General features: G+C 45.3%; 1 protein-coding gene across 2 annotated transcripts in view; it reads left to right on the top strand.

Annotated features, from left to right (window-relative positions):
* Window positions 1–24,167, top strand: part of PLPPR5 (phospholipid phosphatase related 5) — a 629,929-nt gene that overhangs the window by 329,434 nt on the left and 276,328 nt on the right. For both annotated transcript variants that reach the window (XM_063939850.1, XM_063939849.1), the window contains exon 3: window positions 23,086–23,336. In XM_063939850.1, coding sequence (XP_063795920.1) covers window positions 23,086–23,336 — 251 coding nt within the window. The remainder of the gene's footprint in view (window positions 1–23,085; window positions 23,337–24,167) is intronic.

The raw sequence follows: 24,167 nt of genomic DNA, 5'->3' as shown, positions 1-24,167 counted from the left end.
GGCTACGTGCTCTGTCCTATCTATAAGGTGTCTCTTAATGATGTGTTCATAGTGAGTATGAGTATAAGGAGCCTGAGCACTGCGGTGAACGTCTTTCATCTTATCATGGGTTATGGTCATGACCTCTGGCAACACTCTTCCAATGTAACACAATCCCTCTGAGTTTGGGGCAAGCCACTTATATGCCTTCCTCCCACATATGAAATAGGCATCATCGGGAAGAACATATGGGACAGAATATGACATTACCATATTACAAACTTTCCAAATGAAAACCCCAATCCCTAGTTCTCTCATCCGTTCAGTACAAGTATCAGGCTGTATGATATGCGCACAGTACCCTGGTGATACTTCTCCAACCCGCATGGTCTTGCTTCCTTGAGTATACCTATACCGGAAATACCTTCCACTGTTGGCTATTTGGCGTATAAGTTCAGAGTCTACGGGTATCCTATCAGCTCTGTGCGAAAATGCCATGGTTTGATTATTCCATGTCACCTCCCAATTTCCTGGTGTTCGGAGATTGGAAATGTTGAAACATACCAAGGATCTATCTACATGGTACAGGTGGAGCTTCAAACTAGGGGGCCTAGAAATATTACATTTCTTGTCCACCGGTCTCCCACCCCATAATTCGAGTACCTCATCTATTGCTAAAGGGTACGGGACTAATCCTGACTTGCTCTGACCTTGAGGTACTTGTGAGCACACCCAGCATTCTGTCTGGTTTAAGACCTTACCCACTAGTGAGTGGTAATCACTCAATGGATGACGGTCCATGTTGATATTAAGGCTGGACTGACATCTCTGGATGCACCCATCCTCAACTATGTTCTCACAATTTTTACAAATGAAATTTTCGTCAGCCAATTATCCTTCACAGTGCCTCCTAGTTCCCTAACTACCAGATCGTTTTCTGATACTCGCCTTTGCTCGAGTGATGTGTTGCTCTTGGAATTCTACAAATCCGTCCTCGCCATCAGAACCCATTCCAGATCCTTTCTCGACCTCTCTGGTACACTCACCGAAACAGACTGTTCTGGTCAACAACAGGGTTAACAGGGAAACCCGGAACGCAGTCTCTTGGTGTAAGTCCATCTTGTTAAAGGAAGAGAAAAGGAACAAGAAGGGGGAGGAAAGGAGGGTAATGGAAGATGGAGAAAATAAAAAAAAAGGAAAAAGAAAACTGGTGCGACAACCGCCTCTGGTCTTGTTGTTCTCCGCGCTCAGGTGCCGTGACAACAGTCCTGCCTCTCAGCCTTCCCGGAACAGACACTCCAGTGATACGATGTTCTCTACACTCTGCTCTTTGTCACGGGTTCTCTCTGGGTCAGCGACCTTCTTACAGTGGGACGAGTGGACCCAAGTCTCTCTTTCGGCAACCTTTAATGCTGTAGTGCTGGTTAGTAAGACTTGGTACGGTCCTTCCCACCTGTCAATGAGGCAACCTGAGTGTAGAAAATTTCGAATCATTACATAATCCCCAGGTTCAATGTCATAACAATTACTGTTCGGTAGGTCAGGAATCACCTGCTTTAGATTTCTGTTTTGATTCCTCAGCTGCTGGCTCATCTTAACCAAATATTTTACAGTCACTTCGTTATTGCATTTCAAATCACCCTGGGGGTCAATCATTACATGGGGTTGTCTACCAAAAAGAATATCAAAGGGTGATAGGTTAAGTGGGGACCTGGGAGTGGTTCTGATGCTGTACAATACAAGTGGCAAAGCTTCTGGCCACAACAATCCAGTTTCAGCCATCACTTTGCTCAACTTGTTCTTAATAGTGCTGTTTACTCTCTCCACCTTCGCACTTGCCTGTGGGCGGTATGGAGTGTGCAGCTTGCTATTAATTCCCATCAGTTTGCACATAACCTGAAAGACTTCACCTGTAAAATGGGTACCCCTATCGCTTTCAATTATTCTAGGGATACCATATCTGCACACAAATTCCTGCACAATTTTCTTTGCAGTGAACGTAGCAGTATTTGTGGCAGCAGGGAACGCTTCTACCCAATTGGAAAACACATCAATACAGACTAACACATATTTTAAATTTCTGCAGGGTGGTAACTGTATGAAATCAATCTGTATTACCTGAAAAGGGCCGTCTGTCGGCGGGATATGGGATGGTTCTGTTGGTATTGACTTTCCAATATTCTTCCTCAAGCAAATAAGACATGTCATTGCTCTCTTACCCGCATGAGAAGAGAATCCTGGCGCACACCAGTAGGCTCTCACCAGCTTACACATACCCTCTTTACCCAGATAAGTCAGACCGTGTGCTGCCTCAGCTAGGCTTGGAAGATATGCTCTGGGGGCTACTGGCTTACCCTGTCCATCTGTCCAGAGTCCTGAGGACTCCTGGCCATACCCCTTTGACCTCCAGACTGCCTTTTCCTGTGGAGAACACAAATTTTGCATTTCACTTAATTTTTGTGTGTTGACGGTGTTGAATATCATCAGTGATGTGATATCTGTTTGTATGGGGGTGCTGGCTGCTGATTTAGCAGCTTCCTCTGCCCGGCTGTTACCAAGTGACACTGGGTCTTGACTGTAAGTGTGGGCTTTGCACTTGATAACAGCCACTCTGTCTGGATCTTGTATCGCTGTTAGAAGCCTTTTTATGTGGGATGCATGCGCTACAGGTGTGCCAGCAGCCGTCATGAAATTTCTGAGGCGCCACAGGGCCCCGAAATCATGCACTACTCCAAAGGCATACCTAGAATCTGTATATATATTGGCTGACTTACCCTTGGCCAATTCACACGCTCTGGTTAGGGCGACCAGCTCAGCAACTTGTGCTGAGTGCGGTGGGCCCAGGGGCTCAGCTTCTATGCTACCTCTGTCATCTACGACTGCGTATCTAGTACACAAGTCTCCCGAGTCCGTCTGTGGCAACTACCGTCAGTGTAAAAAGTAAAATCTACGCCTTCCAGTGGGTTGTCACTAATGTTGGGTCTTGCAGTGAAAGTTTGGTTCAGATATTCCATACAATCATGTGTGTCAGTGTCTGTACTAAATCCTCCTTCACCATCATTCTCATCCTCTACCCTTTGTGCCTGTCCAGGCACACCTGGCAGATAAGTTGCAGGATTTAGTGCGCTGCATCTCTTTATGGTGATGTTTACAGGGGCCATTAGTGCTAATTCCCACCTTGTAAACCGTGCAGATGAGACATGTCTGGTTTGGGCAGAGTTCAGTAAGGCTGACACTGCATGAGGTGTATGGATGGTCAGGTTGTGTCCTAACACTACGTCTTCGCTTTTACTCACTAGCAAGGTCATCGCTGCAACACTTCGCAAGCATGTGGGAAGAGACCGCGCTACAGTGTCCAACTGTGCACTGTAGTAAGCTACCGGCCTGCTGGCATCACCATGTCTCTGGGTTAGGATACCTGCCGCGCACCCAGCACTTTCCGTACCGTACAATTCAAAGGGTTTCCCATAATCTGGCATGCCTAATGCAGGTGCCTGTGATAGGCACTGTTTAAGTCTCTCAAATGCCAGTTCAGACTCATCTGTGTGAGAGATCCGATCTGGTTTGCTCGAGGAGACCATTTCTTGCAAAGGTAAAGCCAGTATGGAGAACCCTGGGATCCAGTTTCGGCAGTACCCACACATTCCAAGAAAAGTGCGGATTTGTTGCTGGGTTTGTGGCAGAGTCATGTCGTGAATCGCCTGTATTCTATCAGCGGTGAGGTGTCTAAGTCCTTGTGTCAAGCAATATCCCAAATATTTTACCTTGGTCTGGCACAACTGCAACTTGTCCTTTGAAATCTTGTGTCCCATATTAGAAAGGTGAAACAGAAGCTGTTTCGTGTCTTTCAAGGACGATTCGAGTGAATCAGAACACAGCAGTAAGTCATCTACATACTGTATTAATACTGATCCGCTCTCAGGTTGAAAGGATTTTAAACAGTCATGCAAAGCCTGGGAGAAAATACTTGGGCTGTCAATGAAACCTTGGGGTAGGCGAGTCCAGGTATACTGTACTCCCCTGTATGTAAATGCAAACAGGTATTGACTGTCAGGGTGCAGAGGGATCGAAAAGAAAGCAGAACAGAGGTCAATTACAGTGGAAATTTTTGCAGTAGGGGGAATTTGCATGAGAATGACAGCTGGATTTGGCACTACGGGGAATTGGCTCTCAACTATCTTGTTTATCCCCCTTAGATCCTGCACTAGTCTGTAACCCCTCCCCCCACTCTTTTTCACAGGGAAGATGGGACTATTGGCAGTGCTGGACGTCCTAACTAGGATGCCCTGTTGTAGCAAGCGCTCTATGACTGGGTACACTCCTAATTCCACCTCTGGCTTCAGAGGATACTGTGGGATTTTTGGAGCTATCCTACCATCTTTTACTTGCACTAGTACAGGAACTACATTCGCCATCAATCCAGTGTCTTGTCCATCTTTGGTCCAGAGGGATTCCGGTATCTGGGAGATCATTGCCTCTACCTTGGATGGACACTTGTCTATAACAGCAGAGTGTGACATTAACCTTTGTGGGGTGTCTAACATATCCTGCACTTCCTGAACGTGATTCTCGGGTATATCTAAGAAGACACCCTCAGGAGTACAATATATGACACACCTCATTTTACACAATAAATCTCTCCCAAGTAGATTAGTCAGAGCCGATGCAGCCAGCAAAAAGGAATGCTTGGTCTGCAAAGGCCCTATCGTAATCTCCGCTGGTCTACTTAAAGGGTAGTGTTGCACTATTCCTGTTACTCCCATTGCTGAAATTGTTTTACCCATGGTTTTCATACCTACCGTTGAGTTTAACACTGACCTGGCCGCCCCTGTATCTACAAGAAAAGGTAGTGATCTACCAGCTACATCAACTGTGACCTCAGGTTCACCACCTAGGCTAGCAATCAACTTCACTGGCTGCAGACTACAGGTGTGGCCTAACCCCTATTGTATATTGTAACCCTCCCGCAGCGCGCTGGCAGCTACAATATGTGAGGGGGGTAACTGAGAATTTTCAGAGGTCTGCCAGTCCCTCCTAGGTGGGTACCTCCTTGTTTCCCCTGCGTGTGGCTCATAATTTTTCCTATGTGATCTCTGATCCCAATTACATGTATTATAATATGGTTCATATCCTGGTCTAGGGGGTCGATATACCTTATGTGTGCCTTTATAATTACAGTTCTGTGCAAAATGTCTTTCCCTCTGGCAGTTATAACATACTACTACATGCGATTTACCATCAGGGGTCTTGGGTTTTGGCTGATGCAGCTTCGTTGTAAGGGCTTTTATACTTACTGTCATCAGCTTATCCCCTTGTGACTCCCTGTGCTTAATGATGTTCCGATCGTGCTCGATAGCGGACTCTCTTAATGCAGCCACCGAGATACCTCTCCAGTTAGGTTGAGTGGTTTGTACCCTTGTTCTCAATGTTTCTTTTAACCCGTCCATTAATACTGACACAGCTACCTCCCTGTGATATACGTTTTCCTTAATGTCCTCGACCCCAGTGTATCTAGCCATTTCCTGCAGTGCTCGATGGAAATATTCAGATGCCGTTTCACCTTCTTTTTGTCTTATGGAAAAGATTTTATTCCATTTGACAACAGTAGGGAAATATACTCCTAATTGCAGATTGATCTGTCGTACATTCTCCTGAGTGTATTCATCAGTGAGAGTTACTTCTACGTCTAATTTACAATCAGTAATGAATTTCGCGGGGTCAATATTGGAGGGTAAACATGCCCGTAGCACTGTTCGCCAATCTTTGTTTGTGGGTTCAGTGGCATTACCTAATTCTTTAATAAACCTCTGACATGCGGCTAGATCCTTTCTGGGATCGGGAAATTCAGACATAATTGTCCTCAATTCTGTCCGGGACCAAGGACAATGCATAGCAATGTTCCTGATGGGAGTGACTCCCTGAGCGTCAGTCCTCCCATTGGGGACTACGATCACCCTGACAGGATTTAGTTCAATTACATCATTCTGAGTTGCTTCTACAATGTGAGGTGCAATTGTCTCTGCATAATGTACGGTACCGTACTTACCTGTGGACACGACCTCACCTATCCCTCCGCTAGGGGCCTTTACTACTGCTCTTACTGGTTGGGCCGTGCCCACCTGGGTGTCTTGTATGGTGGCTGCTAGAGAGAGTGCCGATATCGTGCTGGGCTCATCTTCTTGCTCGCAGTACTGAGGGAAGTTTAAAATGGGATACAACTTGCACGGGTTGGCATTAGTACATTTATCAACTTTACTCTTATCATATACCAGTATGCCATTGTCTGTAGCCACTTTCTCCCCTACAATATACGGTGGTGGTGGTGCGGTTGCCATCATTTTCCTGCTAGGTTTGGAACCGGCTGCGTGAGCTGGTTCCCTCTGCATATCGCCCTCTTGCTGCCATAAATGTAAACAGTTTGTGTGTCTGACCCTTTGCTTTTGGGATTTTATCAGACATATCCTAACCCTTAGATTCTGCAATACCTCTGGTTCAAAACTGCCTACCTTAGGGAATGGTTCCCTATCTTCCGCAGTCATACGTTCCCATTCATTGCAAAAAACTTCAGTGTGTGATCCATGCTTCTCACACATTATGTACCTCGCTGACCCCCTGGGCCGCGGAATGTCTACCTGAACCCTGGTTGAACGTCCCATACTTGAGCAACTGGCCCCCATATTTTGCAGGTATTGCCTTCTCAGCTAATCCTACAAAAAACCAAAATACTCAATATAAGGAAACGGTGAAAGTTCAACAAGTGCTTTCACCCACTCACCGCCCACGTTGGCCAATACTACCAAATACTGTCGTCAGCGAAGGTAGTACCCAACCTAGGGCCCCTGTGTAACCTCTATTTACTGGAAGTATATGGGAGTGACTTACCCTTTCCAGTAAATATTGGTTGTTGGAGATTTCCTGAGTGACCAGCGAAACTCCCTTAAAATATATTTTTTTTTACACAAATCACGCTTGCGTATGCTACACCCAGCGCTAATGATCCTGCGATTTTACGCAAATCTCCTAAAAAGGGTATCACCTTGCGCTAAGTATTGCACTCACGAACGCGCGGTCCAATCGCACAGCATATAGGTAACTGTTACTTATCCGCCGTACGACCAATGGAATCAATTTTTCAGGCTGCGAAACCTCAGCCGGAGCATATCAAAACGGGCCTATATGGGTTTCTTCGCTAACCCCCTGGGCTGCGGTATCTAAACAAAAACCTTGCTGACCTTTGGTCTGCGGTACTCTAAACCTTCGCTGACCTTTGGTCTGCGATATCTGCTACTTTGCTCCTTTGTACTTTAATCTATGTTAACGTGAGCAAGCTAGTCTCACGCCACCAAGTCTCCACTCACCTGGTGTGGTCTCCTACGGGATCCCGAATTCCCTGGGTCCACAAAACCTTTATTATGTTTGCACACTCACGCTCGTTCACTCAAATACACTTTGGTTTTTCTGTACAGAAAATTAACTTTCATTCAGATAAACAGCCTTAGTACCAGAGGTAATACAGCAAAAAAGGTTTTTTATTTAAACAAAATTTTGGAAACTGAGCAATTTGTGCTATTGTTGCGTGGCTACCGTCCCGTGCCTAAACTAAACAATGCTATTGTGTAATTTGTACTTAGCGGCCGTACCTTTACGCACGTTGCGTAAACACGCGACCGTGCGTATGTCTTTACGTTGCGTACGTAGTCCCGTACTTTGTCCGAGACACGTGTACAAAGACCGTACGTCCGCAGTAGTACAAATCCCACACTTCTATAAAGGTTAGCGATATTACCTATAATCGTTTACTTAACACAACACAGTATCTTTCTGTATAAACCTGTTTAACTAGGCCAGACTGTATTTGTGTTTTATGTTTTACTTCCTTAATATCTAGTCTATGTTTTAACTAAATAGCAACAAATTTCTCAGCACAGGTCAAAATGAATCTAATAATCACTACTTATGGCAACAATGCGAGCAGGTATACAAAGTACAAAGTACAGGTGTATGCGTGTGTTGTGTGCGCATTTGGCGCCAAACAGAAATTCACAGATTTTTTAAAATAGCTTTGCGTATATACCTTACGGATCCCACCAGCATCCCTACAAACCATGCAGAGCAGATGCTTATCTTATCAGCAATTGAAATAGGGTTTACCAGTGTATTCTATGGCCAGGAAAAGACTTACATAGGATACCTATCCGCCCTTTGCTGATAGATAAAGTCTGCTATCACCTGCTAGGTTGTGGGTATGAGGAAAAACCGGACGATGCCCCCAATTGATAATGTCGATATTATCTTACACCATAAAGCTATACCTTTAAACACACTCTTACCATGGAGCCGCTGCGGCCGCTATACTTAATATACAGGCTACACACTTTGTACGCTATTTGCGTACAGAGTCCCGTACATTGTACGGACTTAGCGTACACACGCCGCGCTGGGGGTACAAAGTACGCACAGCGCGCGCACACACTCTTGATAAACTTTAAACCTTATTAGTAATGCGATGCAGTGATGTTATACCTTAAACCTTACGCTGCGCTGACAGTATAAAGTACCCGCAGTGCGTACACACCTTATCAATACACTCTTAAACCTTATACAGTTAAATACACTTTAAACCTTAGCAGGGAAGTAAGGACACAACACCGATTTCTAGTTAACCGCTGGGTTCTAATGCCACAGTGGATTATTTGAAAGGGGATAACAATACAACTTATACACTACAAGGCTAACAAGATAAATCTACAACAGAATAATGGCTACAGTCAATGTACATACGTGAGAATATTCGCTTGCTCAACCTGGACCAGTCCTCCGCTCATCAGGTAGATAGCGTTCAGAGACTTCTGGCCAGCCAGGCAGCAACAGGCTTTTTATACACTACTTCCATAAACAATACAATGGTTACTGTAATCCCTTTGTCTATTGGACACAGAGATGCATCTTTACATTACAGGAGAGGTCATAGGTTGATTTGAAAAGGTGGGCGATGTCTTTCCCAACTGCTCTTGTGGGTGGTCTCCTCTGGATTCCCGCCGCATACATAATATACAGTAAATACAGTTTATATCTATATTCTACTTCTGCACATAACTATACGCAGGAACATGCGATCTTCCTCTAACCAAAACCGGAATGTTACCTTTAAAATACCCTACAGCTGGATACTAGACATCACCCTATAACCTTTGTCTGTCCATTCCTATCATGCAAAGGTGAATCCCTTAGTCCTGGAATCATTTAAACTGTTGATAGTTGCTGATGTGCTGCCGGGGGGCTATGTGTACAATGTGCACTATTTGGGTTACATATGTACTGTTCTGATAACCCTCCATGCGCTCACAAACTCTGCCGTAAATACCCATAACACGCGCAGGATCGCGAGAGCGATCATACGCAAATTGCGGATATGTGCACGCACGGCGGAACAAGTGCACGCGCAGCGGGCATGTGTGTGTGGTTAGTACATGATGTATGCATTACAATATTTTTCGACTTTGACAAATAGAATAATAAAAAAGGCACTATAACATTTTTAATTACTGTATATATACATATTTAGTAATTAGTATGTGCATGTCCTACCAACTTACACTCCATTCAAGATGGCATATGGTACAGTACAATGGAAATATTTTACAGTTACTGGTACATTTCAGGCTGACAGTACCAACACAAGCATCCAAGTGCCACCTCTAAACAAATGCCGCCCCTGAGCAGGTGCTTTATGTGCCTAATGGAAAATTCCCCACTGCCGGAGAGAAGGAGTGGAATGGTTGTGCACTCCTGAAGAAGGAGCTTCAATCAGCTGATGATAATATTTTCTTCATATTTGTAGACTAAATGATTAAGTTATCAATGTTTGCACCACATGACATTAAGGTAAAATGAATGTCAAGATAGGACATAAATTAGGAACAAAAGGGAATAATACAATGGCTTGAAGTAATCAGGTGTAAATCTTAAATCTTACAAGTAAGTGTCGATTGGCTGAACGGTATCAAATGGGCCTAATGCTTGTCTGTCAAACATAAATACTGTCCTGTATATATGGGGCTGGCAGCCTTTTTTTTCAAGTGTAGCATAGATTTGTAGAACTCATAGAATATGCATGAGAAGTATTTTGAAGAGTGCGTGAATTTTGTAAGGCACCACTGACACCTGTACAAGCATTAATGTGATTAATAGTTTCAGTTTCTTGAATAGATTTCAGCAGTCCTTTAAAAAAGCAATCTGTTAATTTGCAGTGCTAATTAGCTGATCTTAATTACTTTTAAATCTTAGCATTCTGTGAAATGATAAGCTTATTTAGGAGTATCTAAATACCAAATTAGCTTTCATTTTTTCAGAGATTTTTTTTACTAATTTGTTAAATAACATTTGCCATGCAAACATAAAAAAGACTTCACAATTTACTAACCCCCACACATTTTATACATTGTTATGGTTAGGTGACTGTTTCCTTGGTATTGCTAGGCATCAGTGAATGGGAATATCTCATAGGCAAATCAGATTATGTTAGTCCAAGGATTTATACTTGGACTAACACAGCCAAAAGATGTCCACTTTGGATGGTTGATGTGGATAAGAAGCTAGTCACTCAAAGCTTTGTTTCATACTTCACACATAAAACAATGATATGAGTTGTTTAAATGAAGACTCTCCCCCAAAATATACATTCCCAGAAATAAACCATGGAGGTAAATACAGATCTAGCCAGGCTCATCTAGTGTGGATACATCGCAGACGTGCACTCTTGCCGCAGCTAGGCGATCCGGCACCTAGTCACACCGAGGCAGCGTACGGATATGCTCCCATTCATGCGAATGGGGCACATGCGCATCTATGACATGTGCGCCCAAGACGTGCCAGCGACAGTGATCGCCACGTTGCGCTGGGGCGCAGATGTAGCCACGATGATCATGTCTGCATCGGTGTATTTTTTAGTGATTTGCTAAAATTCCCACTGTATCTCAGATAAAAAGTAAAGTATTACCTCCTCCTCCACTGACCAAGATGGTCAAAAGTCCTCCAAAAACTTTCAGACAGTGTCCGATTCTGCAATGTATGTGAGTTAATGTTTATATGATGGCCCAGCCATTGTGCTTATATCAACTAATCCACACAGTCATTTCTGCACAGAAAATCTTTGAAACACTGCCTGATGGGTCAGAGCAGTGGTTCTCAAACTGTGTGCCTAGGCACCCTGGGGTGCCTGGGGGCAGATGCGTAGCGTGGAGCCCCGGCTCCCAGAGCAAGCTCAAGTCACGGTGCCCCTCCTCCCCCCTCCCCCACCCATATACACACAAACTCAAAGTTTCCGACAGGGAAATCAGCATTGAACCCCACGGGGAAAAAAACACAATAGCCTCAACGGGGGTTGGGGGGTGGGGGGGGGGGGGGTCTATGGCTGCAGTGCAATACGTATGGAAGTGGTAAGCTGGGTGTTTGATGAGGTGCAGTGTAATATACCAGCAGACGGGATGCCGGCTGCCAGTATACCGACAGCGGCATCCCGCCTGCTGGTATTCCGGCAGCGAGTCCACTTGCCATGCTTCGGGCCCAAGTGGGAATTACGGGCGGGTGTCGGGATTCTGACCACCAGTAAAATGTTGGCTGTGGAGATTGCGTCGTCGGTCTCCTGATCGCCGGGATCCTGACAGTCAGCATTATAACTGCATCCCGTCTGGTGAATGTGGGACACTGGGCCAGTTTCAAATGATATTGCACACGCTGTCTCCCGTCTAAAGTGATGGGAGATAGAGGGGCTATATTCCAATGTGGCCCGCTGTCGCGCTGTTCGCGCTAATTCCATTCAGGTTTAAGCGCATCAAGCGCCTAAACCTGACTAAAGTTATGGGCATGATTATGAAGAGACCGGTTTGGGCGCCCAAATGGAACTCTTTACACACATTTCAGCTCGCTACCTCCAGAGGTAGCGAGCTGAAATGAAGTTTTCGCACCTGTCAGCAGTAACATTAGAATACCGCCGGCGGGCGCGATAGGGGGCGGGAGGGAGGAACATTTGAATCCGGCCCACTACAGACCTCTCAGCTATATCTGAATGCTAAGTAGTGTGCTGCAGCTTGCCTCTAATATGGCCATTCCCACAATCTCCTCCCGCTGCTGGTGTGTGTGAAGGGAGAAACTCTGTCACCGCAGCCAGGTCTCGGCCTCCTCCCAACTGCCCTACTGCATCGCCTGCCTCCCCTATGGAGCCGGAGCCGAAGCCTCCTCCTACGCAGCCGCCTGGGTGACTGGAGCTAAGTAGGTACGGCCAGTCAGAACCCTGCTGAGCATGCTGTTCTATCTCACTGCTGCTTCGATCGCAGGCCGCGTCTTGGAAGAGCCAGTGCTGGCCGTGTTGGGCAAGGCTACAGAGGACGTGCGGAATAAGTAACGGTCCCTGCAGCGCTGCCAGGTGCCCTCTGAAGTTTTCCAGCACCTGGAGCTTGCACTCCACCAGAACCGCCCTCCCTACATCCCTGCCTGGGGGTACTTGCAGGGGTGCCCTGGGTTGGTGGTCCAAGACCAATTCAAATTATTTATGGTCAATGTAATAGACACAACCATTACTGGTGGCTTCCAAATTTCAATCATAGAATACGTGGACAAACAGTAGTTAATCTTATCCCTCACCACATAACTGAACCTAAGGATGACATACAGCATAAACACAATTTACTATTTTTTTCTGAATTTCTCAATAAGAATCGTTTGCCCTAGGGGTGCAGTGACAAAAATTCTGATACGCTAAGGTGCCGTGATTCAAAAAAGTTTGGGAACCATTGGGTTAGAGAATCACCTCTCACCTAAAGTTGTAACCTGTAATAGATGAGTAAAAGAGTGCATGGTCCAGATAATGAGTAAAAAAAGCTCCAGTTATTAAATGTACTGTATGGTATTCTGCTAAGTAACACACAAACTTTTCTATGTATTAATCTCAAACAGTGACACAATTGAATTGAAAGGCCAAGCTTGGGCTTGAAGTTCTACTAATTGACCAAAAAAATGAAATAAAACCATACAGACATTAAGAACATAAAATATACACACACATATATATATATATATATATATATATAGTATCTATGAAGCAGCGGCACTCAGCAGACTGATTAGGAAAAAAAAGCCATTTATTCGGGTCCTACGCCGTTTCGGGGGTGTACCCCGTCTTCAGGGACAAAACAGTACAAGTACAAATGCTAACAAGATCAACCTTTTATACCCACCCAAATAAGTACTCATAAATGATTAGTGTGTGATGTAACTCACCTGTCCAGCGCCGCCCGTCGCCGCCGCGTCTGGCCGCTGTGTGTATGTGACTCACATGGATGACGTCAGCGGTCAGCGCCAGACAGGGAGATCCAATCAAACAGTTAGTGTAGGTGTTACTAAGTAACCACTGTGAATGTAAACATATGAAACAGGTTATTCGTACAATCCCGTGCTGATTAAAACAGAGCTGAACAAAGCTCGCATTAAATGTGCCAATAACCCTTAACTACTGAAAGCTATCTATTTTAAAAACAACTAACATTAAAAACACAGGATAAACGTTCCTAACGGAGAATAGGTTTTAACAAATAAATTTTAACAAATTTTAACATGGATTACGATAGTTAATATATAGCCTATTGCCTAATATAACTGGATATAACTACAGCAATGACTATACTGGCTATTCACATAAGAGAATACGTTTATCCTCATCAAATTGATATAGTAATACTAATAACGATAATTACTGTACTTTATAGAAATCTCCCTAATGCTGTACCATGGAGCCAGGAATTATATGCACCATCTAGGCCTATTTCATAAAAAACACTGTAGTCCTAATGTTTCATTCAGGCCTCCAGGAGAAATAGTGTTTAGAGTATGTATCCATCTACTCTCCTTCTGCATCAATAACTTGTTACGATCCCCTCCTCTGTGTAGTGGGGGTACATGATCTATAATTATGGCTCGTATGCTGGCAATGCTATGCTTCGCTGTCAGGCAGTGACGAGCCACCGGTTGTTCACTCAACCCTTTCTCGATAGCCTGTTTAATGGCGCTTCTATGTAGGGCCATTCTTTCACGGAATTGGCGTTGCGTCTTTCCGACGTAAGCCAAGCCGCATGGGCATTTCAACATATATATGACATGTGTCGTGGTACATGTCACCCTATGTAAAATTTTGAACGATTTGCCCGTATGGGGGTGAAAAAAATGTGAACCGGTAAGTAGTGTGTTGCATGTTGAGCACCCTAAACAACGGAAGCATCCACACTTAGGTCTTAAAAAATGGGTTTGTAATTGTTTAGTGAGTGGGTATACATCGAGTTTTACTACTCTATCTCCTATACTAGAACCCCTTTTATAGCTGGGTAATACCCTGGTATCCAGGAGTGCTGGAAGGGTTTTATCTGTATTTACAATGGGCCACAGCTTTTTGACCCTTTGTGTAATCCCAGGAGACGCTGCTGAAAATGTATTGACCCATGGTATTTTCTGTATTTGATTTTTTTCTGCCGGGTCGCTTTTGTGTAATATCGAATCTCGGGAGAGACTCATAACTTTGTTCCTGCTGTATAATAAATCTTGTTTAGGATACCCTCTTTGCTCAAATTTATGGACCATCTGGTCCAATGCTGGTTCTACCGCAGCTGGATCTGAAATAATCCTTTTAGCCCGTAAGAATTGTGATTGCGGTAGTCCCTTACGTAAAGGTAGGGGATGTGCGCTGGTATAGTGCAAAAAGGAATTGCGGTCTGTGGGTTTGAGGTATAAGGATGTATGCAAATGACCTGCCTGTAAAGAAATGTTAACATCAAGGAAATGTATAACCCAGGGTGACATCTGATATGTGAATTTCACAGGACTCATGGTGTTATTATGCTCATTAAGTAAGCACTCCAATTGTTCCTGTGGCCCTTGCCAAAAGATAAGCAGGTCGTCTATGTACCTCTTATAGAAGAACATAGATGGTATGTAAGGTGTACCAAAAAGTGTACGTTCAATGGCATACATGTACGCATTAGCGTACGATGGGGCCACTGGGGACCCCATCGCACAGCCAGAGGCTTGTAGGTATATTCGGCCATCAAACGTAAAATAATTACGCGTCAGAACCAAGGTGAGTAACTGCAGGAAAAAGTCTACAGCTGGACCCTGATAATTTGGATTGTCTGTAATCAGGAGGCTGTCCGCATCCAAATGCACATATTTGGTGTGAAACCTGTCAGTAAATACTTCACCAAGACAGCTTGATATCTTAGAAGCTGTCCTGGAAATAGTGACGGACTGGGGCTCTAATTCGTCCCGGGCATTCGTGAGCGCGCACGATCATCACGGGGGCACGCCGCCACAATGTACGGGGTCGTGCTGTGAGTAATGGGGGCGTGTCATGGGGGCGTGGACTTGCGGCACGCCCCCATTTCCATGGAGACCGGTGGGGGCGGCTCTCTGAGGGACCGGATCGACCCACCTGCTCATTGGCCCTTCTGGCATTTGCGAGAAGTGACCGATGGCCAGTCCGGCCCTGTCTGGAAATATCAAACTGATAGATACCATCAGAGTTGTAATTAATTGTGAAGATCATCAGAAAAGATAGCTGTTTCTGCAGTACATTTTATACATTTTCCCTATAGTATTGTGTGTAGTTTTGAAGTAAACTCATTAGACTCACATAAAACTGTTGTGTTGTATTTATAAAAAACAATCGCTTTATATTTTAATGATCTGGGAATTAAAAGTGAAAAAGAACTTTTAATCCCTTTACCCATCTTCAGGGCTGTCAAGAGCTGACAAGGGCTTGGGTACTGGGGATGTGACCAAATATGGCAGTCATAGCCATACCCTCTCCAAAAAAAAATTCTAAAAAATACTATGCACAACGTTGCTAAGTGGCATGCACACTACAAAGGGGGGCATTTTCCCCCCATCATTAGCTGACACAGGCCCCCAGCGGACCAATCCAAAAAGCTCGGGTAATCAGTAACCAAGCCCCCCTCCCTCTTGGTAGCCCTGTCCATACAATTTTACATAGTAAATGAACCAATAATTGCCTACTCTGTCAGAATGTCCAGGAGATGCTTGAATTTTGGGCAATTCTCCAGAATTCCTGCAAGAAAAGATCACTCTCCCAGATTCCACCCACAGTGACTTTCCAGGGCGGGTTTTTATAATGTCATAATGGCACCACACCTTGTTGCATGATGGCATGAAAAGTATCATTGTGCATGGGAGTGGGGTTGCAATAATCCAAAATGTTTTGCCATACCCCCTGCCCTTACCACTTAGATATTTATACTGGGAGGTATAACATTTAGGCAAGTATACTTTAACCAGTGCCAATGAGAATGCGTCCTGCATCTAGTAAATGCATCCATCTAGTAAATTTATAACTATGGGGCAGATGTTGTTAGGGTCTCCTGCCCTGTGCTGCCACGTCGTCATGGCAACCGGGAGACAAGTGCTAGTGGAGTAACCTGAGCGCAGCTGATACTCCGGTTCGGGTCTTTTGCTGTGCAGTGGTTATAGGCTCTGTGCACGGCAGGGGATCCGGTGCTGGTTTTTGTGCTCACAGTCTGTGAGGTCTGAGTGGGGCGTGGACAGCACCTGCTTTATAAGGCCTCTTTTCAGGGTAAGCAGATGCTGCTGAATCTTTGTTGGTTAGTCAGTTCATGAAAGTTAGCCAGTACTGTGTAGCTTTGTATTTGTTTGTTGCTTACTGCAAATAGGCCTGGGGATTTGGTATTACACTCTGCCAATCCAGACCTAGCAGTAAGACTGGAGTCAGTCGTTTAGCTTGCTGGGGTTCTGTTACTACTCTGTGAACCTAGCAAGTTTGCGGCTGTATTCTAAGACTTGCCTGTCTAATCCTGTCTCACTGTGCTAGGTGTCAGGGGTCAGTTTAGTGGCAGTAAGCTAAAACCTGTGCACTGCAAGTGAGAAATAGGATTGTGGAGACTCTCCTTGTGTCTATCATTCCATCTCTGACCAAGGAGTTTACTGCCACACCCGTTGGTAACCCTTTAGGGTTTTGCTGTTGCCCTTAGCAACAGCATTTCAGGTTCTCTACGTATTAAAACACAACATCTTGCTTTTTACATCTGAGCAGTTCTAATACAAGGGAGATACCCAGTTCCTTAGCCTCTGGGCTTCTCTGTTCACTTTGTGTGTATTTTGTTACCCTATCACCTTCTGTGTACGTTATGTCATATTCCCCAGTTTGTCTGTAAGTCCATTTGTTTTGCATAACAGTTCAAACACCAGTACATTCCTGCAGACACTGGAGTGCATAACAGTTCTGACACCAGTACTTTCCTGCAGGCACTGGTGTGCATAACATATTCAGCAGCCTAATACTCCTGTTGAAATTTTGTGGGAATATGGAGCATACCCCTCAAAATACGTTGCAACAGGTGGTCGATCAGGTGCAGGTCCTGACTCGACAATTTAATGATTTGTCCATTAAAATGCACACCTCCCAGGCTGCTGGCGGATCTCCCGCAGCAGCAGCACCTGCAGGGGTTAAGGAGCCGAAAGTAAATCTCCCGGATCGTTTTTCTGGAGATCGCTCGCAGTTCTTTTGTTTCAAGGAGAGCTGCAAGCTATACTTCCGGCTTAGGCCTCAGTCTTCTGGGTCGGAGATTCAGCGGGTGGGCATAGTGATTTCCTTGCTACAAGGAGACCCACAGGTCTGGGCATATGGGTTGCAGCCTGACTGTCCGTCGCTTAAAAGTGTTGATGTTTTTTTTACGGCACTGGGCATGTTGTATGATGACCCTGACAAGACGGCCTCAGCCGAGGCTCAGATTTCGATCCTTAAGCAAGGGCGAAGGCCAGTTGAGGTTTACTGTACGGAGTTTCGGAGGTTGGCCCATGATACTCAGTGGAATGACCCAGCCCTGAGACACCAGTACCGAAGAGGTCTTTCTAACCAGATAAAGGACCAACTGGTACAATATCCCTTGCCTGATAGCTTGGATCAGCTCATGCAGTTATCCATCCGGGTGGATAGACGGCTGAGAGAGCGTAGGCTTGAAAGGGAGACTGAGATTTCCTTCCTTCCCAAGGGAACCTCAGACTCTGAGGAATTTTCTGAGGAGCCTATGCAGATTGGGGCTACCCGCCTCTCCTCGCGTGAGAAGACGCGGAGGAGACAGCAGGGGTTGTGTTTGTACTGTGGGAATAAAGGTCATGTGGTAGTATCATGCCCAGAAAAGCCGGAAAACTTCAGGGCCTGAGGGTGATGGGAAATATCCTGTCAGGCCAGAAGTCAGAATTTCCCAAGAAGACTTTTATCATTCCGGTGACCTTGAAGATCCTCGGTCAAACTGTCAAGACTGAGGCCTTTGTGGACAGTGGGGCCGACGGGGTTTTTATGGACCGCCAATTCGCCCTGAAACACTCTGTTCCCTTAGTACCCTTGGCATCGGAAATTGAGATTTGTGGGTTAAACGGGGAACCATTATCCCAAGGTAAAATTACCTCTTGCACTAGCCAGATTTCTTTGTTTATTGGAGCCACACACTCTGAAAAATTGTCCTTTTATGTGACTGTCTGTACTTTTGCCCCATTGGTGTTGGGGTTACCCTGGTTAAGGGCCCACAATCCTCAATTTGACTGGGTCTCTGGGGAGATTCTTAGTTGGGGTACTGATTGTTTCAGGAGTTGCTTCCAGTCAGGCTCTCGCAGCTAAGTTTGCCAGGATTGCCAGGGTGTTATGCAGATTTTGCGGACGTGTTCTCCAAAAAAGTTGCAGAGGTACTACCTCCCCATCGCCCCTATGACTGTGCCATTGATTTGTTGCCAAATGCTAAGCTTCCCAAGAGCAGGTTGTACTCCCTGTCACGTCCTGAGACTCAGGCTATGGCAGAGTACATTCAGGAGAACTTGGCTAAGGGATTTATCAGACCTTCACAGTCTCCAGTTGGGTCGGGGTTCTTCTTCGTGGGTAAAAAGGACGGTTCGTTGCGACCCTGCATCGACTTCAGGGAATTGAACCGTATCACGATTAAAAACTCATACCCACTGCCTCTCATTTCGGTCTTGTTTGACCAGCTTCGTACTGCCACCATTTTTTCTAAGATTGACCTACGCGGTGCGTACAATCTAATCCAAATAAGAGAGGGGGATGAATGGAAGACTGCCTTTAATACCCACTCAGGGCATTATGAATATTTGGTGATGCCTTTTGGGCTCTGTAATGCCCCGGCAGTCTTCCAGGATTTCATGAATGATGTGCTCAGGGAATATTTGGATAGATTCTTAGTTGTATACTTAGATGACATCCTAATCTTCTCCCATTCCCTGGAGGAACATCGGAAGCATGTACGCTTAGTCCTCCAGAAACTCAGAGACCACCGGCTTGGGGCGAAGCTGGAGAAGTGCGAATTTGAAGTTCAGCAAATCGCATTTCTAGGATATATTATCTCCCCAGAAGGTTTCCAAATGGAGGGTTCCAAGGTACAGGCAGTCCTGGATTGGGTGCAGCCCACTAGTTTGAAGGCGCTTCAGCGTTTCCTGGGCTTTGCGAATTTTTATAGACGATTTATCGCTGGATTTTCGTCTATAGTGGCGCCCTTGGTGGCACTCACTAAGAAAGGGGCGGATGTTGCTCACTGGTCTTGTGAGGCTAAAGCGGCTTTTGCCCGTCTCAAAAGGGCATTTGTTTCGGCCAAGGTGCTGCGACACCCAGATCCAGAGCGTCCTTTTGTGGTGGAGGTGGATGCCTCTGAGATGGGTATTGGGGCAGTGCTTTCTCAGATGGGAGTGTCTGATAATCGCCTTCATCCCTGTGCTTACTTTTCCCGTAAATTTTCGCCTGCCGAGATGAATTATGACGTGGGTAACCGGGAATTGTTGGCTATTAAGGATGCACTGGAGGAGTGGAGACACTGGCTTGAGGGGGCTAAGTTTGTGGTCTCAATTCTCACTGACCATAAGAATCTGGCATATTTAGAGTCAGCGAAGCGTCTCAATGCCAGGCAGGCACGATGGGCTTTGTTTTTTGCTCGCTTTAATTTTTTGATAACATATCGCCCTGGGTCAAAAAACATCAAGGCTGATGCGCTCTCGCGGAGTTTTGCTCCAATCCAGGAGACCACCGAGGAGCCGTTGCCCATTGTTTCCCCATCATGTATTAAAGTGGGCATTACCCAGGACCTCTTATCATTAGTCCTTAGAGCACAGGAGCAGGCTCCTCCAGACCTTCCGGTAGGTCTTTTGTTTGTGCCTCCTAGGTTAAGACAGCGAGTGTTCCTGGAATTCCATGCCAAGAAGTCGGCAGGTCACCCGGGTATTGCCAGAACTCGGGAGTTGCTATCTAGGGCGGTGTGGTGGCCCTCGGTGGCTAAGGATGTGGATCAGTGGGTTCGGGCATGTGACATCTGTGCCCGAAATAAGACTCCTAGAGGGGTTCCTGTTGGCCCATTACATCCACTCTCTATCCCATCTAAGCCATGGACCCACATTTCAATGGATTTTGTGGTGGACTTGCCCAAATCCTCGGGGATGACAGCCATCTGGGTTGTCGTTGACAGGTTTTCGAAGATGGCGCACTTCGTTCCACTGGTTGGGCTGCCATCAGCCAGACGCCTGTCTGAATTATTTATGCTGCATGTTGTGCGTCTCCACGGGTTGCCACTTGATGTGGTCTCTGACCGCGGATCCCAGTTTGTGGACAAATTCTGGAGGGCATTTTGTTCCGATCTCCAGATTTCTGTCAGCTTGTCGTCAGGCTACCATCCGCAGTCTAATGGGCAGACTGAAAGGGTGAACCAGTCCTTGGAGCAGTTCCTCAGGTGTTATGTCTCCAAGTGTCAGACTGACTGGGTTGCTCATCTGTCCATGGCGGAGTTTGCCTATAACAACGCGGCTCACTCTGCTACAGGGATCTCTCCCTTCCTTTGTGTGTATGGGCATCATCCTAAGGCCAATTCTTTTGACCCCCTGGACTCCACGCCTGGTGGTTCCTCTGTGGTTTCGGTCCTTAGAGGTATTTGGCGGAAAGTGAAGAAAGCCCTTGTGTCTGTGTCATTAGTGACCAAAAGGGTTTTTGATAAGCGGAAAAGACCCTGCAGCTTCAAATTAGGAGACTTCGTCTGGTTGTCTACCAAGAATTTGAAGTTGAGACAGCCATCTCATAAGTTAGGGCCCCGGTTCATCGGCCCTTATAAGATCACCAGGGTTATCAATCCGGTGGCATTTCAGTTAGATCTGCCCCGTTCTTTGGGTATCAATAAAACATTTCATTGTTCCCTTTTAAAACGGGCGATTAGTAATCCTTCTTCCAGTGGAAGACCTTCCCCTCTTCTGATACGTGGCCAGAGGGAGTTTGTTGTTGAAAGGATTCTTGACTCCAAGGTGGTTCGGGGTCGGCTGTCATTTTTGGTGCACTGGAAGGGGTATGGCCCGGAGGAGCGGTCGTGGGTGCGCAGTTGTGATCTTCATGCCCCCAGACTGATACGCTCTTTCTTCTCGCAGTTCCCCGATAAACCCGGTGGTAGGGGTTCTTTGACCCCTCGTCAGAGGGGGGGTACTGTTAGGGTCTCCTGCCCTGTGCTGCCACGTCGTCATGGCAACCGGGAGACAAGTGCTAGTGGAGTAACCTGAGCGCAGCTGATACTCCAGTTCGGGTCTTTTGCTGTGCAGTGGTTATAGGCTCTGTGCACGGCAGGGGATCCGGTGCTGGTTTTTGTGCTCACAGTCTGTGAGGTCTGAGTGGGGCGTGGACAGCACCTGCTTTATAAGGCCTCTTTTCAGGGTAAGCAGATGCTGCTGAATCTTTGTTGGTTAGTCAGTTCATGAAAGTTAGCCAGTACTGTGTAGCTTTGTATTTGTTTGTTGCTTACTGCAAATAGGCCTTGGGATTTGGTATTACACTCTGCCAATCCAGACCTAGCAGTAAGACTGGAGTCAGTCGTTTAGCTTGCTGGGGTTCTGTTACTACTCTGTGAACCTAGCAAGTTTGCGGCTGTATTCTAAGACTTGCCTGTCTAATCCTGTCTCACTGTGCTAGGTGTCAGGGGTCAGTTTAGTGGCAGTAAGCTAAAACCTGTGCACTGAAAGTGAGAAATAGGATTGTGGAGACTCTCCTTGTGTCTATCATTCCATCTCTGACCAAGGAGTTTACTGCCACACCCGTTGGTAACCCTTTAGGGTTTTGCTGTTGCCCTTAGCAACAGCATTTCAGGTTCTCTACGTATTAAAACACAACATCTTGCTTTTTACATCTGAGCAGTTCTAATACAAGGGAGATACCCAGTTCCTTAGCCTCTGGGCTTCTCTGTTCACTTTGTGTGTATTTTGTTACCCTATCACCTTCTGTGTACGTTATGTCATATTCCCCAGTTTGTCTGTGAGTCCATTTGTTTTGCATAACAGTTCAAACACCAGTACATTCCTGCAGACACTGGAGTGCATAACAGTTCTGACACCAGTACTTTCCTGCAGGCACTGGTGTGCATAACAGATGTATTAAGCCTGGACAAGTGATAAAGCAGTGACAAGTGGAAGGTGATAATGCACCAGCCAATCAGCTCCTAAATGTAAATTTACATATTGGAGCTGATTGGCTGGTGCATTATCACCTTGCGCTTATCACTGCTTTATCACTTCTCCAGTCTTAATACATCTGTAGTGTGTATAGATCACAGTTCCACTTTAACATAAAAAATATTTTTCTCTATTGTTTAAGGTGAATGGCTGTGCTGCAAACGCATACTTAAAAACATTCACTTACTGTAGATAGTTTTGCACAGGTTAACCAACTTTTTGCTAAATGGGAGAGATGTATCAGACATCGGAGTGAGATAAAGTACAGTACTAACTTATCAGGTTCTAACTGTCATTTTACAAACCCAGCCTGTAAAATGACAGTTTGAAGTTGATTGGCTAGTACTTTATCCCTACTTTATCTCACTCTAAGATTTGATACATCTGCCCCTATTGTTTAATTAAAGGCAATGAAGTTCTGAAATTCCTTTAAGTCTTAAAATGTAACATTAAAACAATCTTTGTTAATATACAGTGCCCACTAATTTTGATTGTTATTTATTACATTTGGTATTCTACTAGTAAAAATATCTGCATTCTTTTTTTTTTTTGCAGGAATTTATACTTTTGGACTATTTGCTACAGATATATTTGTAAATGCTGGACAAGTTGTGACAGGAAATTTGGCACCACATTTTCTTACAGTTTGTAAACCCAACTATACAGCACTTGGTTGCCACCAGCTCACACAGTTCATCACTGATGGCAACGCTTGCACTGGAAATCCAGACCTTGTAATCAAAGCAAGGAGAACGTTTCCATCCAAAGAGGCAGCTCTCAGTGTGTACGGAGCAATGTATCTGACTGTGAGTAAAGCTTGACAAAGCAAATGATTTGTTTGTATAATTGTGTATGTTAAAGGCAGTGGTTATTGCAATGGTATCTGCAATGGTTATTGCAGTTATTGGGCCTCATTTATGAAGAAGAAGAAATGGAAAATAACTCTGCAACTGCAACCCTTTTGTGAAATGCCTTATTTACTCATGCTGGAGAGAGTACAATATAAATTCTGTATAGAGTCTCATTTTTATGTGTGCATGTACTCAACATGGTATGTTCCAATCTCACAGCTCCACCCATCTGAAGACACAATGATCTGCACCGCACAGAGATACTGTACTGCCATCTTGGCATACTAATCTATGTGATTTCATAAATTAAGGTATATATAACCTACTGTACTCTCTGTAAACGTCCTGGGCTGGATGATGCAAATCATATAACCATATCTCCCCCGCCCTCCCCCCAATACCTCCCCTTCCAAGATCTCTCTGAAATAAGACGCAGAGAAGCGAAAATAAGCTAAGTATATATTGTTTTACTGGCAACAAAAAAAAAGAGTTGATGACTTTAATAAAATTTACATTGCAGGCCTACAGTTTCATAAATGACCTATCATTTGTTCATAAGGGATTGGTATGCGATCCCAGTGGACGGGATTCCGGCGGTCCCAAAACCGATGCCGGCATACCAATGATCAAAATCCCGACAGGGGCAAGGTAAGTATTCAAACTCCCCCCCAACCACCCTAACCCTAACTCTCCCTTACCACAGCCTATCCCTAAACTCTCCCCTAAGTGCCCATACCTACCCCCCCCCCCTTTCTGCAGCCCAACCCTAAACCCTTAGTGCCTACT

Source organism: Pseudophryne corroboree, chromosome 9 (assembly GCF_028390025.1).
Source record: "Pseudophryne corroboree isolate aPseCor3 chromosome 9, aPseCor3.hap2, whole genome shotgun sequence".
Classification (NCBI taxonomy): domain Eukaryota; kingdom Metazoa; phylum Chordata; class Amphibia; order Anura; family Myobatrachidae; genus Pseudophryne; species Pseudophryne corroboree.
This window is presented reverse-complemented; position numbering and strand designations above follow the sequence as displayed.